This window comes from Oncorhynchus gorbuscha, linkage group LG08 (assembly GCF_021184085.1).
Source record: "Oncorhynchus gorbuscha isolate QuinsamMale2020 ecotype Even-year linkage group LG08, OgorEven_v1.0, whole genome shotgun sequence".
NCBI classification, from domain to species: domain Eukaryota; kingdom Metazoa; phylum Chordata; class Actinopteri; order Salmoniformes; family Salmonidae; genus Oncorhynchus; species Oncorhynchus gorbuscha.
The window spans coordinates 34,548,435-34,560,987 of record NC_060180.1 but is presented as its reverse complement, the minus strand read 5'-3'; the positions used below and the strand labels follow the sequence as shown (position 1 = coordinate 34,560,987).

The window sequence follows — 12,553 nt, the reverse complement described above, 5'->3', positions numbered from 1 at the left end:
CTGCTTGTGTCCTTAACTTCAGGCTGTGGTCTCCAAGCATTGATTAGGTGTCATTTTACTCTGCCTCCCATCTCCTGGTCAATACTGGTAAACAAACCCTGTCTGTCTGACTGAGCACCAGTCGAGTGGGGTTCTGGCTGAAAAGTCACACTCAATGTCTTTGGCAAGAATAGTTTTGAGGGGAATGGGTGTGATAGGCTAACCACTAATACCTATCCAAGTGAAAGCTTGGTGGAAAGCTTAATGGTAACTGCTAGCTGTGTGTGTGTGTGTGTGATATACAGCTGATATAAATCTTAGTGGCATTACAGATGCGTGTCGTGAGGGTATAAGCGTGTGTGTGTGTGCTGGTCAGCTGGTCATTTTTATTTTTTTTGTTTGTTTTAATGGTGGGGCTCTTGTTTTCAGATATCCCTGAGGTGGAGGCACGATATTGGGCCAAAAAACTGGAGCAACTCAACGCCATGAGAGATCAAGATGTAAGCTGTTGTCGCACACATTTATGGATCACCCTCTATTATACAGTAGACTGAGTTTTCCCACTATGTATTTCCCTATTGTCATTTTAAATCTGTCTCCGAGGGGGATACAGGCAGGTGGGACAAATAGCTTGAAGAGTTGGATTGAGGTGTGAGAGGATTATATGTGTTTAGAGTTGGGAAGCATTACTTGTACACCTCGGGCTTTGCACAGTAGAATGACTTACGTGTGTATGTATTTCAGATAACTAACCATCACCCATACCAAGAAGACCAGGAGCGACCACTTCCTGTCCCAGGGACACAGTGCTGTGAGTAATCCACCAATCACTGGGCTTGTCTGATAGACGGGTGTTAGCGATTAACCAATGAGAGTCAACTATTCAATATCACCCTGTCAGTTCAGTGCGAGGTATTTGGATTGCACTAGAGTGTGTCTTTGTGTATGGGTGTGTGTGTTTGTTTGCATGTCTGTGTGTGTATCCACATCGAGAAAGTGAAACATCAATAGGAGTATTAGTTACAGAGGCACTGGATGCGAAGTTTCTGGTGGTGTCAAAGTCTACTGAGCGTGGTGACACAGCTCTGGGGGTGGGGGGCAGACAGACAGACAGACAGACAGACAGACAGACAGACACTAGGCTATGGCTCTAACAATGCATGGCACTCTTCAGCCAAAGGTTCCCTTTCAGCACACCATACAATAACAGTAGTAAGACAGTGTACACCAGATCCCCAATATATGGCCTGTAATTTGTTCACCTACAATTTGTTCACCAAGAAAAGCTCAAATTGATTTTAATCTAGGCAATCTGTCCCAAATATTCCCACGCATAAATACAGTTGCGTATGTGATCGTATACCAATGTAATCAAGATTAGAAATTATTCTGTTTTTGTCAAATACTATATCTGTTTGGGATTCTTGCGGTCAATTTGCAGTGTACAAATGATTTATAACTATGTTCCGGCCCCCCGACCGTCTGCTGAAGGAAAAATCGGCCCACGGCTGAATGTAATTGGGGACCCCTGGTGTAGACAGTTCAATTAAAGTGTTCTGAAACCACTGAAATTATCATTATAAGGGCACAAGGCAAGACCCAGAATCAGACATGGGAGGCGGATGGTTTAAGTCTCTGATATTTATTATAATCCAAGCGGTAGGCAAGAGTGGTCGTGGACAGACAAAAGATCAAAACCAGGTCAGAGTGGCAGGCAGGCTCGAGGTCAGGGCAGGCAGAATAGGCAGGCAGGCGGGTTCAGAGTCCAGACAGGCAAGGGTCACAACCAGGAGGACTAGCAAAAGAGAGGAAAAAGCAGTAGAACTGAAAAAACACACTGGTTGACTTGATGAACTGACAACAGACCAGCAGGGAACACAGGAATAAGTACCCACTAACTAATGAGGAAAACAGTTGACACCAGGAGGTGGGTGGAGACAATCACAAAGACAGGTGAAACAGGTCAGCGTGTGACAATCATATTCCTAATGTTTCATAATTAAGACAGAATCCTTCTCAAAACGTTATGTTTCTTTGTAGGTAACTGGAGTCTGTGGGGAGACCAACAAAGTGAGTACCCTTAATGGGACATTTCACAATTTTTCATCTTAATTTTCATCATCACCACACCAACATCAACATACATGAAAATTACAGGCCTCTCTCATCTTTTTAAGTGCGAGTGTTATGCAGGTGAATGAGGACCCAAAAGCGACTTGGCGAAAACAGAGTCTTTATTCCAGTAAAGGATATAAGCAATGCTCCTGGACAATCAGAGCAGAAAACAAAACATAAAAAACTTAATTCCACTCGTAGTGACGAGGACAGACTGGAGACTCGACCATTAACTGTAGGTTGCCTCGGGAAGGCACCGACCGTAGCAGACTCAGACACCTGCTCACACGCAGCATCTGAGGGAGACAAGACACGACAGGGCGAGACAAAGACACAGCACAGCGAACATCATACAAGGATCCGACAGCACAGAAACGGAAAACAAGGGGAGAAATAGGGACTCTAATCAGAGGACAAGATAGGGAACAGGTGTGAAAAGACTAAATGAGTGAGTAGGAGAATGAGGAACAGCTGGGAGCAGGAACGGAACGATAGAGAGAGGAAGGGAGAGAGAAAAAGGGAACGAACCTAATAAGACCAGCAGGGGGAAACGAACAGAAGGGAAAGCATAATGACAAGACAATATAAGACAAAACATGACAGCGAGAACTTGCACAATTGGTGGCTGACTAAATACTTTTTTGCCCCACTGTATGTGAAAATGGCGCATCAACCAATTAGTAGGAAATGCCTATTCACAATTGGTCATTATCACACGATGCACACTGATGTCATTGGAAATGCTTATCTTCCTCTATCTTTTTTTACTACAAAACAAAAACTCACCATTTTCACATACAGTGCATTCGGGAAGTATTCTGACCGCTTCCCTTTTTTCACATTTTGTTACTTTACAGCCTTATTCTAAAATGTATTAAATAAAATAAAAATCTCATCAATCTACACACAAGAACCCATAATGACAAAGCGAAAACAGGTTTTTAGAAATGTTTGAAAATGTGTAAAACATTCAAAACAAAAATACCTTATTTACATAAGTATTTAGACCCTTTGCTATGAGACTTGAAATTGAGCACAGGTGCATCCTGTTTCCATTGATCATACTTGACATGTTTCTACAACTTGATTGGAGTCCACCTGTGGTAAATTCAGTTGATTGGACATGATTTGGAAAGGCACCCACAGCCGTCTATATAATGTCCCACAGTTGACAGTGCCATAACAAGCCATGAGGTCGAAGGAATTTTCCGTAGGGCTCCGAGACAGGATTGTGCCCAGGCACCAATCTGGGGAAGGGTACCAGATCTGTGCAGCATTGACGGCCCCCAAAAACACAGTGGCCTCCATCATTCTTAAATGGGAGAATTTTGGACCGGGGGAGAAGGGCCTTGGTCAGGGAGGTGACCAAGAACCCGATGGTCACTCTGACAGAGCTCCAGAGTTCCTCTGTGGAGATGAGAGAGCCTTCCAGAAGAACAACCATCTCTGACTTTATGGTAGAGTGGTAGAGTGGCCAGACGGAAGCCATTCCTCAGTAAAAGGTACATGACCACCTGCTTGGTGTTTGCCAAAAGGCGCCTAAAGGACTCTGACCATGAGAAACAAGATTCTCTGGTCTGATGAAATCCAGATTGAACACTCCGGCCTGAATGCCAAATGTCACGTCTGAAGGAAACCTGGCATCCCTATGGTGAAGCATGATGGTGGCAGCATCATGCTGTGGGGATGTTTTCCAGCGGCAGGGACTGGGAGACTAGTCAGGATTGAGGGAACGGTGAATGGAGCAAAGTACAGAGAGATCCTTGATGACAATCTGCTCCAGAGGGCTCAGGACCTCAGACTGGGGAGAAGGTTCACCTTCCAACAGGACAACGTCCCTAAGCACACAGCAAAGACAACGCAGGAGTGGTTTCAGGACAAGTCTCTGAATGTCTTTGAGTGCCACATGGGATTATGAAGAAATTATGAAAGAGAACTGCTATCCTGATTGCATACAGTGGGGCAAAAAAGTATTTAGTCAGCCACCAATTGTGCAAGTTCTCCCACTTAAAAAGATAAGAGGCCTGTAATTTTAATCATAGGTACACTTCAACTATGACAGACAAAATGAGATTTTTTTTCTCCAGAAAATCACATTGTAGAATTTTTAATTAATTAATTTGCAAATGATGGTTATTCTGCCCTTGAGTTGCGTTCCCATGCAAAATTAGACAGATAGCTAACAACTAAGTCTTCAATAAACCTCCCAAGGCGTGACTTTTCTTGAATTAATATATTGAAACATTTATGTTGTGAAACTGCAAAACACAGAAAATAATATACTTTAGTGTTCAATTCACACCGACATACTGTAGATGTACATTAAACATTTGAAGTTGCATAAATACAAACCACGCGCTAAGGTACCATGCATCTGGCATGATGCCAAACCATATAGCTAATTGTTAACCATATGGTAATTGCTCCTTTCATTACTCTAATAATGTATAACAATCTATGTAGAATAACAAAGCATATTACACTAAAAACAGTAACAAAACTACAGTATTGTATATTTTACAATTCGTTTGCATGACGCATGAGCAAAGTAATACAGCTAACGACATACACAAAAGGCATTGCAATTTGTGAGTAAATGCAACCAACATTGGTATGTAAGAAACTCTATCAATAACAAGATTATCATCATTAGCTAAATGCTTGAATCGAACTTACAAACAAATATTTTTCCAAGGCTGAAGCGTGACAAGAAATAACTACATTGAAAGACCTGCACCGTAGCGTTGTTTGTAGCTGCTTCTATGCGTGCAAAACAAATTCTGAACTTCCCGTTTGCGTTGACTTTCTAAGTACCAGAAAGCGCCACTAGGGGGCAAATAACACCATTGAACACAATGAAAATCCAATTTAACCATTGTAATAAAATAATCTGTTACCTTCTAACAGGATGGCAACACAATGGTGGAAAATAAGTATTTGGTCAATAACAAAAGTTTATCTCAATACTTTGTTATATACCCTTTGTTGGCAATGACAGAGGTCAAAAGTTTTCTGTAAGTCTTCACAAGGTTTTCACACACTGTTGCTGGTATTTTGGCCCATTCTTCCATGCAGTTCTCCTCTAGAGCAGTGTTGTTTTGGGGCTGTTGCTGGGCAACACTGACTTTCAACTCCCTCCAAAGATGTTCTATGGGGTTGAGATCTGGAGACTGGCTAGGCCACTCCAGGACCTTGAAATGCTTCTTACGAAGCCACTCCTTCGTTGCCCGGGCGGTGTGTTTGGGATCATTGTCATGCTGAAAGACCCAGCCACGTTTCATCTTCAATGCCCTTGCTGATGGAAGGAGGTTTTCACTCAAAATCTCACGATACATGGCCCCATTCATTCTTTCCTTTACACGGATCAGTCGTCCTGGTCCCTTTGCAGAAAAACAGCCCCAAAGCATGATGTTTCCACCCCCATGCTTCACAGTAGGTTGAGTTGAGTTTTTACCAAAATGATCTATTTTGGTTTCATCTGACCATGTGACATTCTCCCAATCTTCTTCTGGATCATCCAAATGCTCTCTAGCAAACTTCAGACGGGCCTGGACATGTACTGGCTTAAGCAGGGCGACACGTCTGGCACTGCAGGATTTGAGTCCCTGGCGGCGTAGTGTGTTACTGATGGTAGGCTTTGTTACTTTGTTCCCAGCTCTCTGCAGGTCATTCACTAGGTCCCCCCTGTGGTTCTGGGATTTTTGCTCACCGTTCTTGTGATCATTTTGACCCCACGGGGTGAGATCTTGCGTGGAGCCCCAGATCGAGGGAGATTATCAGTGGTCTTGTATGTCTTCCATTTCCTAATAATTACTCCCACAGTTGATTTCTTCAAACCAAGCTGCTTACCTATTGCAGATTCAGTCTTCCCAGCCTGGTGCAGGTCTAGAATTTTGTTTCTGGTGTCCTTTGACAGCTCTTTGGTCTTGGCCATAGTGGAGTTTGGAGTGTGACTGTTTGAGGTTGTGGACAGGTGTCTTTTATACTGATAACAAGTTCAAACAGGTGCCATTAATACAGGTAACGAGTGGAGGACAGAGGAGCCTCTTAAAGAAGAAGTTACAGGTCTGTGAGAGCCAGAAATCTTGCTTGTTTGTAGGTGACCAATTACTTATTTTCCACCATAATTTGCAAATAAATTCATAAAAAATCCTACAATGTGATTTTCTGGAGAAAAAAAATCTAATTATACCTATGATGGAAATTACAGGCCTCATCTTTTTAAGTGGGAGAACTTGCACAATTGGTGGCTGACTAAATAGTTTTTTGCCCCACTGTATACTGTAACTAAAAAACAATATTTTAAAACTCCTCCACAATAATCTCCATCCCACTCTCTTGTGTGGGAAAAGCTCAGTATGCCTCTTCTGTTTACACAGGAAAATGGGTGACCTGGAGAGATGAGCTCTATAGGAGTTCTATGGTTGGAGTTGAGATGGTCCACATTAGCTGGAATGGCCGCTGTGCTGAGTGGGCACTGAATGAGTGCTTTCTGCAGGTCATGCTTGTGCTGTTATGCCGGTGAATGAGGACCCAAAAGCAACTTGGCGAAAACAGAGTCTTTATTCCAGTAAAGGATAAAAGCAATACTCCTGGACAATCAGAGCAGAAAACAAAACATGAAAAAACTTAAATCCACTCGTAGTGACGAGGACAGACTGGAGACTCGACCATTGACTGCAGGTTGCCTCGGGAAGGCACCGACCGTAGCGGACTAAGGCACCTGCTCGCACGCAGCATCTGAAGGTGACAAGACACAACAGGGCGAGACAATGACACAGCACAGCGAACATCAAACAAGGATCCGACAGGACAGAAACGGAAAACAAGGGGAGAAATAGGGACTCTAATCAGAGGACAAGATAGGGAACAGGTGTGAAAAGACTAAATGATTGAGTAGGAGAATGAGGAACAGCTGGGAGCAGGAACGGAACGATAGAGAGAGGAGAGAGAGGGAGGGAGAGATAAAAAGGGAACGAACCTAATAAGACCAGCAGGGGGAAACGAACAGAAGGGAAAGCATAATGACAAGACAATATAAGACAAAACATGACAGTACCCCCCCACTCACCGAGCACCTCCTGGCGCACTCGAGGAGGAACACTGGCGGCAACGGAGGAAATCATAGATCACAAACGGTCCAGCCCGTCCCGAGAAAGAACCCAACTCCTCTCCTCAGGACCGTAACGGAAAACGATGAAAAGGGAAACTAGGGTACTACTCTAAAAAAAAATGAGACACGGGTAGAGAACTGAAAGCTTTAGAGCAAACAGGACCAAACAGGCCAGGAGAGTAACAACTAGGGACAGACTGAGACACAGCAAGGGCAGGAACAAGACCAGGAGAGATGCGGTGGCAGGGAACAGACTGAGACCCAGCAAGACCAGGAGCAGAAGCAGAAAAAAAAGTTACCAGACTTATTCTGCGCGCAGTCCGAACAAGCAGCCACGAAACGGCGCGTGTCACGCTCCTGAGTAGGCCACCAAAACCGCTGGCAAATAGAAGCAAGCGTACCCCGAACGCCGGGGTGGCCAGCTAACTTGGCAGAGTGCGCCCACTGAAGAACAGCCAGACGAGTAGAGACAGGAACGAAAAGAAGGTTACTAGGACAAGCGCGCGGCGACGGAGTGTGAGTGAGTGCTTGCTTAACCTGTCTCTCAATTCCCCAGACAGTCAACCCGACAACACGCCCAACAGGAAGGATCCCTCGGGATCGGTAGAAGCCACAGAAGAACTAAAGAGACGGGATAAAGCATGAGGCTTGGTGTTCTTAGTTCCCGGGCAATAAGAAATAACGAACTCGAAACGAGCGAAAAACAACGCCCAACGAGCATGACGCGCATTCAGTCGTTTGGCAGAACGGATGTACTCAAGGTTCCTTTGGTCAGTTCAAACGACAAAAGGAACGGTCGCCCTCCAACCACTGTCGCCATTTGCCTAGGGCTAAACGGATGGCGAGCAGTTCGCGGTTAGCCACATCATAGTTACGTTCCGACGGTGACAGGCGATGAGAAAAATACGCGCAAGGGTGGACCCCATCGTCAGTATCGGAGCGCTGGGACAGAATGGCTCCCACGCCCACCCCCGACGCGTCAACCTCGACAATAAACTGTTTAGTGACGTCAGGTGCAACAAGGATAGGAGCGGATGCAAAACGCTTCTTGAGGAGATCAGAACAACAATCATACGACCGGTGAGGAGGAAGGGAGTTGGTTCTGGACCGACTGAAGAGTGCGCAGACCATGATATTCCTCCGGCACTCCTGTCAAATCACCAGGTTCCTCCTGTGAAGAGGGAGGAGAAGAAACAGGAGGAATAACAGACATTAAACACTTCACATGACAATAAACATTCCAGGAAAGGATAGAATTACTAGACCAATCAAAAGAAGGATTATGACACACTAGCCAGGGATGACCCAAAACAACAGGTGTAAAAGGTGAACAAAAAATCAAAAAAGAAATGGTCTCACTATGGTTACCAGATACAGTGAGGGTTAAAGGTAGTGTTTCACATAATATACTGGGGAGAGGACTACCATCCAAGGCGAACATGACCGTGGGCTCCCCTAACTGTCTGAGAGGAATGTCATGTTCCCGAGCCCAGGCTTCGTCCATAAAACAGCCCTCAGCCCCAGAGTCTATTAATGCACTGCAGGAAGCTGCCGATCCGGTCCAGCGTAGATGGACCGGTAAGGTAGTACAGGTACTTGACGGAGAGGACCGTCTAGTAGCGCTTATCAGTCGCCCTCCGCTTACTGATGAGCTCTGGCCTTTAACTGGACATGAAATGACAAAATGACCAGCGGAACCGCAATAGAGACAGAGGCGGTTGGTGATTCTCCGTTCCCTCTCCTTAGTCGAAATGCGAATACCCCCCAGCTGCATGGGCTCAACACCTGAGTCAGTGGGGAAAGATGGTAGTGTCGGAGAGAGGGGGGACACAGTTAACGCGAGCTCTCTTCTATGAGCTCGATGACGAAGATCTACCCGTCGTTCAATGCGAATAGCGAGTTCAATCAGAGAATCCACGCTGGATGGAACCTCCCGAGAGAGAATCTCATCCTTAACCTTAGCGTGGAGTCCCTCCAGAAAACGAGCGAGCAACGCCTGCTCGTTCCAGTTACTGGAGGCAGCAAGAGTGCGAAATTCTATAGAGTAATCCGTTATGGATCGATTACCTTGACATAGGGAAGACAGGGACCAGGAAGCTTCTTTCCCAAAAACAGAACGATCAAAAACCCTTATCATCTCCTCTTTAAAGTTCAGATAATCGTTAGTACACTCAGCGCTTGCCTCCCAGATAGCTGTGCCCCACTGCCGAGCCCGACCAGTAAGGAGTGATATGACGTAGGCAATCCGAGCTCTCTCTCTTGAGTATGTGTTGGGTTGGAGAGAGAACACTATATCACACTGGGTGAGAAAGGAGCGGCACTCAGTGGGCTGCCCAGAATAACATGGTGGGTTATTAACCCTAGGTTCCGGAGACTCGGAAGACCCGGAAGTAGCTGGTGGCACGAGACGAAGACTCTGATACTGTCCTGAGAGGTCGGAGACCTGAGCGGCCAGGGTCTCAACGGCATGCCGAGCAGCAGACAATTCCTGCTCGTGTCTGCCGAGCATCGCTCCCTGGAACTCGAGAGTAGAGTAGAGAGAATCCATAGTTGCTGGGTCCATTCTTGGTCGGATCCTTCTGTTATGCCGGTGAATGAGGACCCAAAAGCAACTTGGCGAAAACAGAGTCTTTATTCCAGTAAAGGATAAAAGCAATACTCCTGGACAATCAGAGCAGAAAACAAAACATGAAAAAACTTAAATCCACTCGTAGTGACGAGGACAGACTGGAGACTCGACCATTGACTGCAGGTTGCCTCGGGAAGGCACCGACCGTAGCAGACTCAGACACCTGCTCGCACGCAGCATCTGAAGGTGACAAGACACAACAGGGCGAGACAATGACACAGCACAGCGAACATCAAACAAGGATCCGACAGGACAGAAACGGAAAACAAGGGGAGAAATAGGGACTCTAATCAGAGGACAAGATAGGGAACAGGTGTGAAAAGACTAAATGATTGAGTAGGAGAATGAGGAACAGCTGGGAGCAGGAACGGAACGATAGAGAGAGGAGAGAGAGGGAGGGAGAGAGAAAAAGGGAACGAACCTAATAAGACCAGCAGGGGGAAACGAACAGAAGGGAAAGCATAATGACAAGACAATATAAGACAAAACATGACATGTGCAGCATTGTAAAAAGGTTTTCCTCTGTGGTACAATAAAGTAATGATGTTCTCTTTTCAACCATGTAGCATAATTGAGAGACATCTCAACAGACAGACATCTTTGATGTCAAATATGGACCTTCTTGATGTCTGGGTGCTTGACACGAGCCCTGATATTCTGGTTCTCGCAGAGACCTGGCTCAATTGTTAGATTATGGATAAGGACCTTGAAATAACTGATTACAACATTTTCAGGTGTGATAGATGGAAAGGGGGGGGGGTGGCTATATATGTGAAATAAACACATAATATTTGTCTTGACTTTAACCTGACTCAACTAATTTCCAAACCCACCTGGATCTTTACACAAATTGCAAAATTAATATGATATTATACAAATTTCTAAATGTGTAACATGTCACATGAAAAGGATGACGTAGTACACAAAAAACGGGGACCACTTTTTACTCGTGAGCACCACTTTCAAAACTCCTGGCTGAAATGATACAGAAGTTTGAGAGTGCATCTTTAATGTAAGACCCCTATCAAATTCCTCACTGATTGATCCAGGGATTTTTCTGCCATTGCAATTCTTTGGAGTTGGTCAGCTAAGCATTTTTTTTCGGGTTGCCTAAGTACAAACAGTGTAAAAAAAAATATATATATATATATAGAATTTTGGGATGGAAAAAAGCTTTCAGTGTTAGCTTAAACGACTCAAACCAGATATAAAGTACAGTTGAAGTCTGAAGTTTACGTACACCTTTGCCAAATACATTTAAACAAAATTCCTGACATTTAATCCTAGTAAAAATTCCCTGTCTTAGTTCAGTTAGGATCACCACTTTATTTTAAGAATGTGAAATGTCACAATAATAGTAGAGAATGATTTATTTCAACTTGTTTTTTTTTCATGTAGAAGTTTACATTCACTTAATTAGTATTTGGTAGCATTGCCTTTAAATGATTTAACTTGGGTCAAACATTTTGGGTAGCCTTCCACAAGCTTCACACAATAAGTCAGGTGAATTTTGGCCCATATCTCTTCACAGAGGTGGTGTAACTGAGCCAGGTTTTTAGGCCTCCTTGCTTGCACACGCTTTTTCAGTTCTGTCCACAAATGTTCTATATGATTGAGGTCAGGGCTTTGTGATGGCCACTCCAATACCTTGACTTGGTTGTCCTCAAGCCATTTTGCCAGAACTTTGGAAGTATGCTTGGGGTCATTGTCCATTTGGAAGACCCATTTGCAACCAAGCTATAACTTCTAACTGATTTCTTGAGATGTTATTTCAAATGATCCACATCCACCTCATGATGCCATCTATTTTGTGAAGTGCACCAGTCCACAACATGATACTGCCACCCCCGTGCTTCACGGTTGGGATGGTGTTCTTCGGCTTGCAGGCATCCCCCCTTTTCCTCGAAACATAACGATGGTCATTATGGCCAAACAGTTCTATTGTTGTTTCATCAGATCAGAGGACATTTCTCAGAAAAGTACGATCTTTGTCCCCATGTGCAGTTGTAAACCGTAGTCTGGCTTTTTTTATGGCGGATTTGGAGCAGTGTCTTCTTCCTTGCTGAGCGGACTTTCAGGTTATATCGATATAGGACTCGTTTTACTGTGGATATAGATACTTTTGTACCGGTTTCCTCCAGCATCTTCACATGGTCTTTTGCTGCTGTTCTGGGATTGATTTTCACTTTTCGCACCAAAGTACGTTCATCTCTAGGAGACAGAATGCGTCTCCTTCCTGAGCGGTATGACGGCTGCGTGGTCCCATGGTGTTTATACTTGCATACTATTGTTTGTACAGATGAACGTGGTATCTTCTGGCATTTGGAAATTACTCCCAAGGATGAACCAGACTTGTGGAGGTCTGCGGACTTGTGGAGGTCTGATTTTCCCATGATGTCAAGCAAAGAGGCACTGAGTTTGAAGGTAGGCCTTGAAATACATCCACAGGTACACCTTCAATTGACTCAAATTCTGTCAACTATCAGAAGCTTCTAAAGCCATGACATAATTTTCTGGAATTTTCCAAGCTGTTTAAAGGCACAGTCAACTTAGTGTATGTTAACTTCTGACCCACTGGAATTGAGATACAGTGAAATAGTCTGTCTGTAAACAATTGTTGGAAAAATTACTTGTGTCATGCATAAAGTAGGTGTCCTAACCTAAACTATAGTTAACAAGAAATTTGGTTGGAGTGGTTGAAAAACGAGTTTTAATGA

The 12,553-nt window shown here is 44.4% G+C and overlaps 1 protein-coding gene across 1 annotated transcript in view; it reads left to right on the top strand.

Annotated features, from left to right (window-relative positions):
* LOC124041527 (protein unc-13 homolog A-like) overlaps window positions 1-12,553 on the top strand; it is a 64,667-nt gene that overhangs the window by 43,907 nt on the left and 8,207 nt on the right. Inside the window, exons 6-8 of the mRNA XM_046359225.1 lie at window positions 409-479; window positions 724-790; window positions 2,020-2,049. Coding sequence (XP_046215181.1) covers window positions 409-479; window positions 724-790; window positions 2,020-2,049 — 168 coding nt within the window. The remainder of the gene's footprint in view (window positions 1-408; window positions 480-723; window positions 791-2,019; window positions 2,050-12,553) is intronic.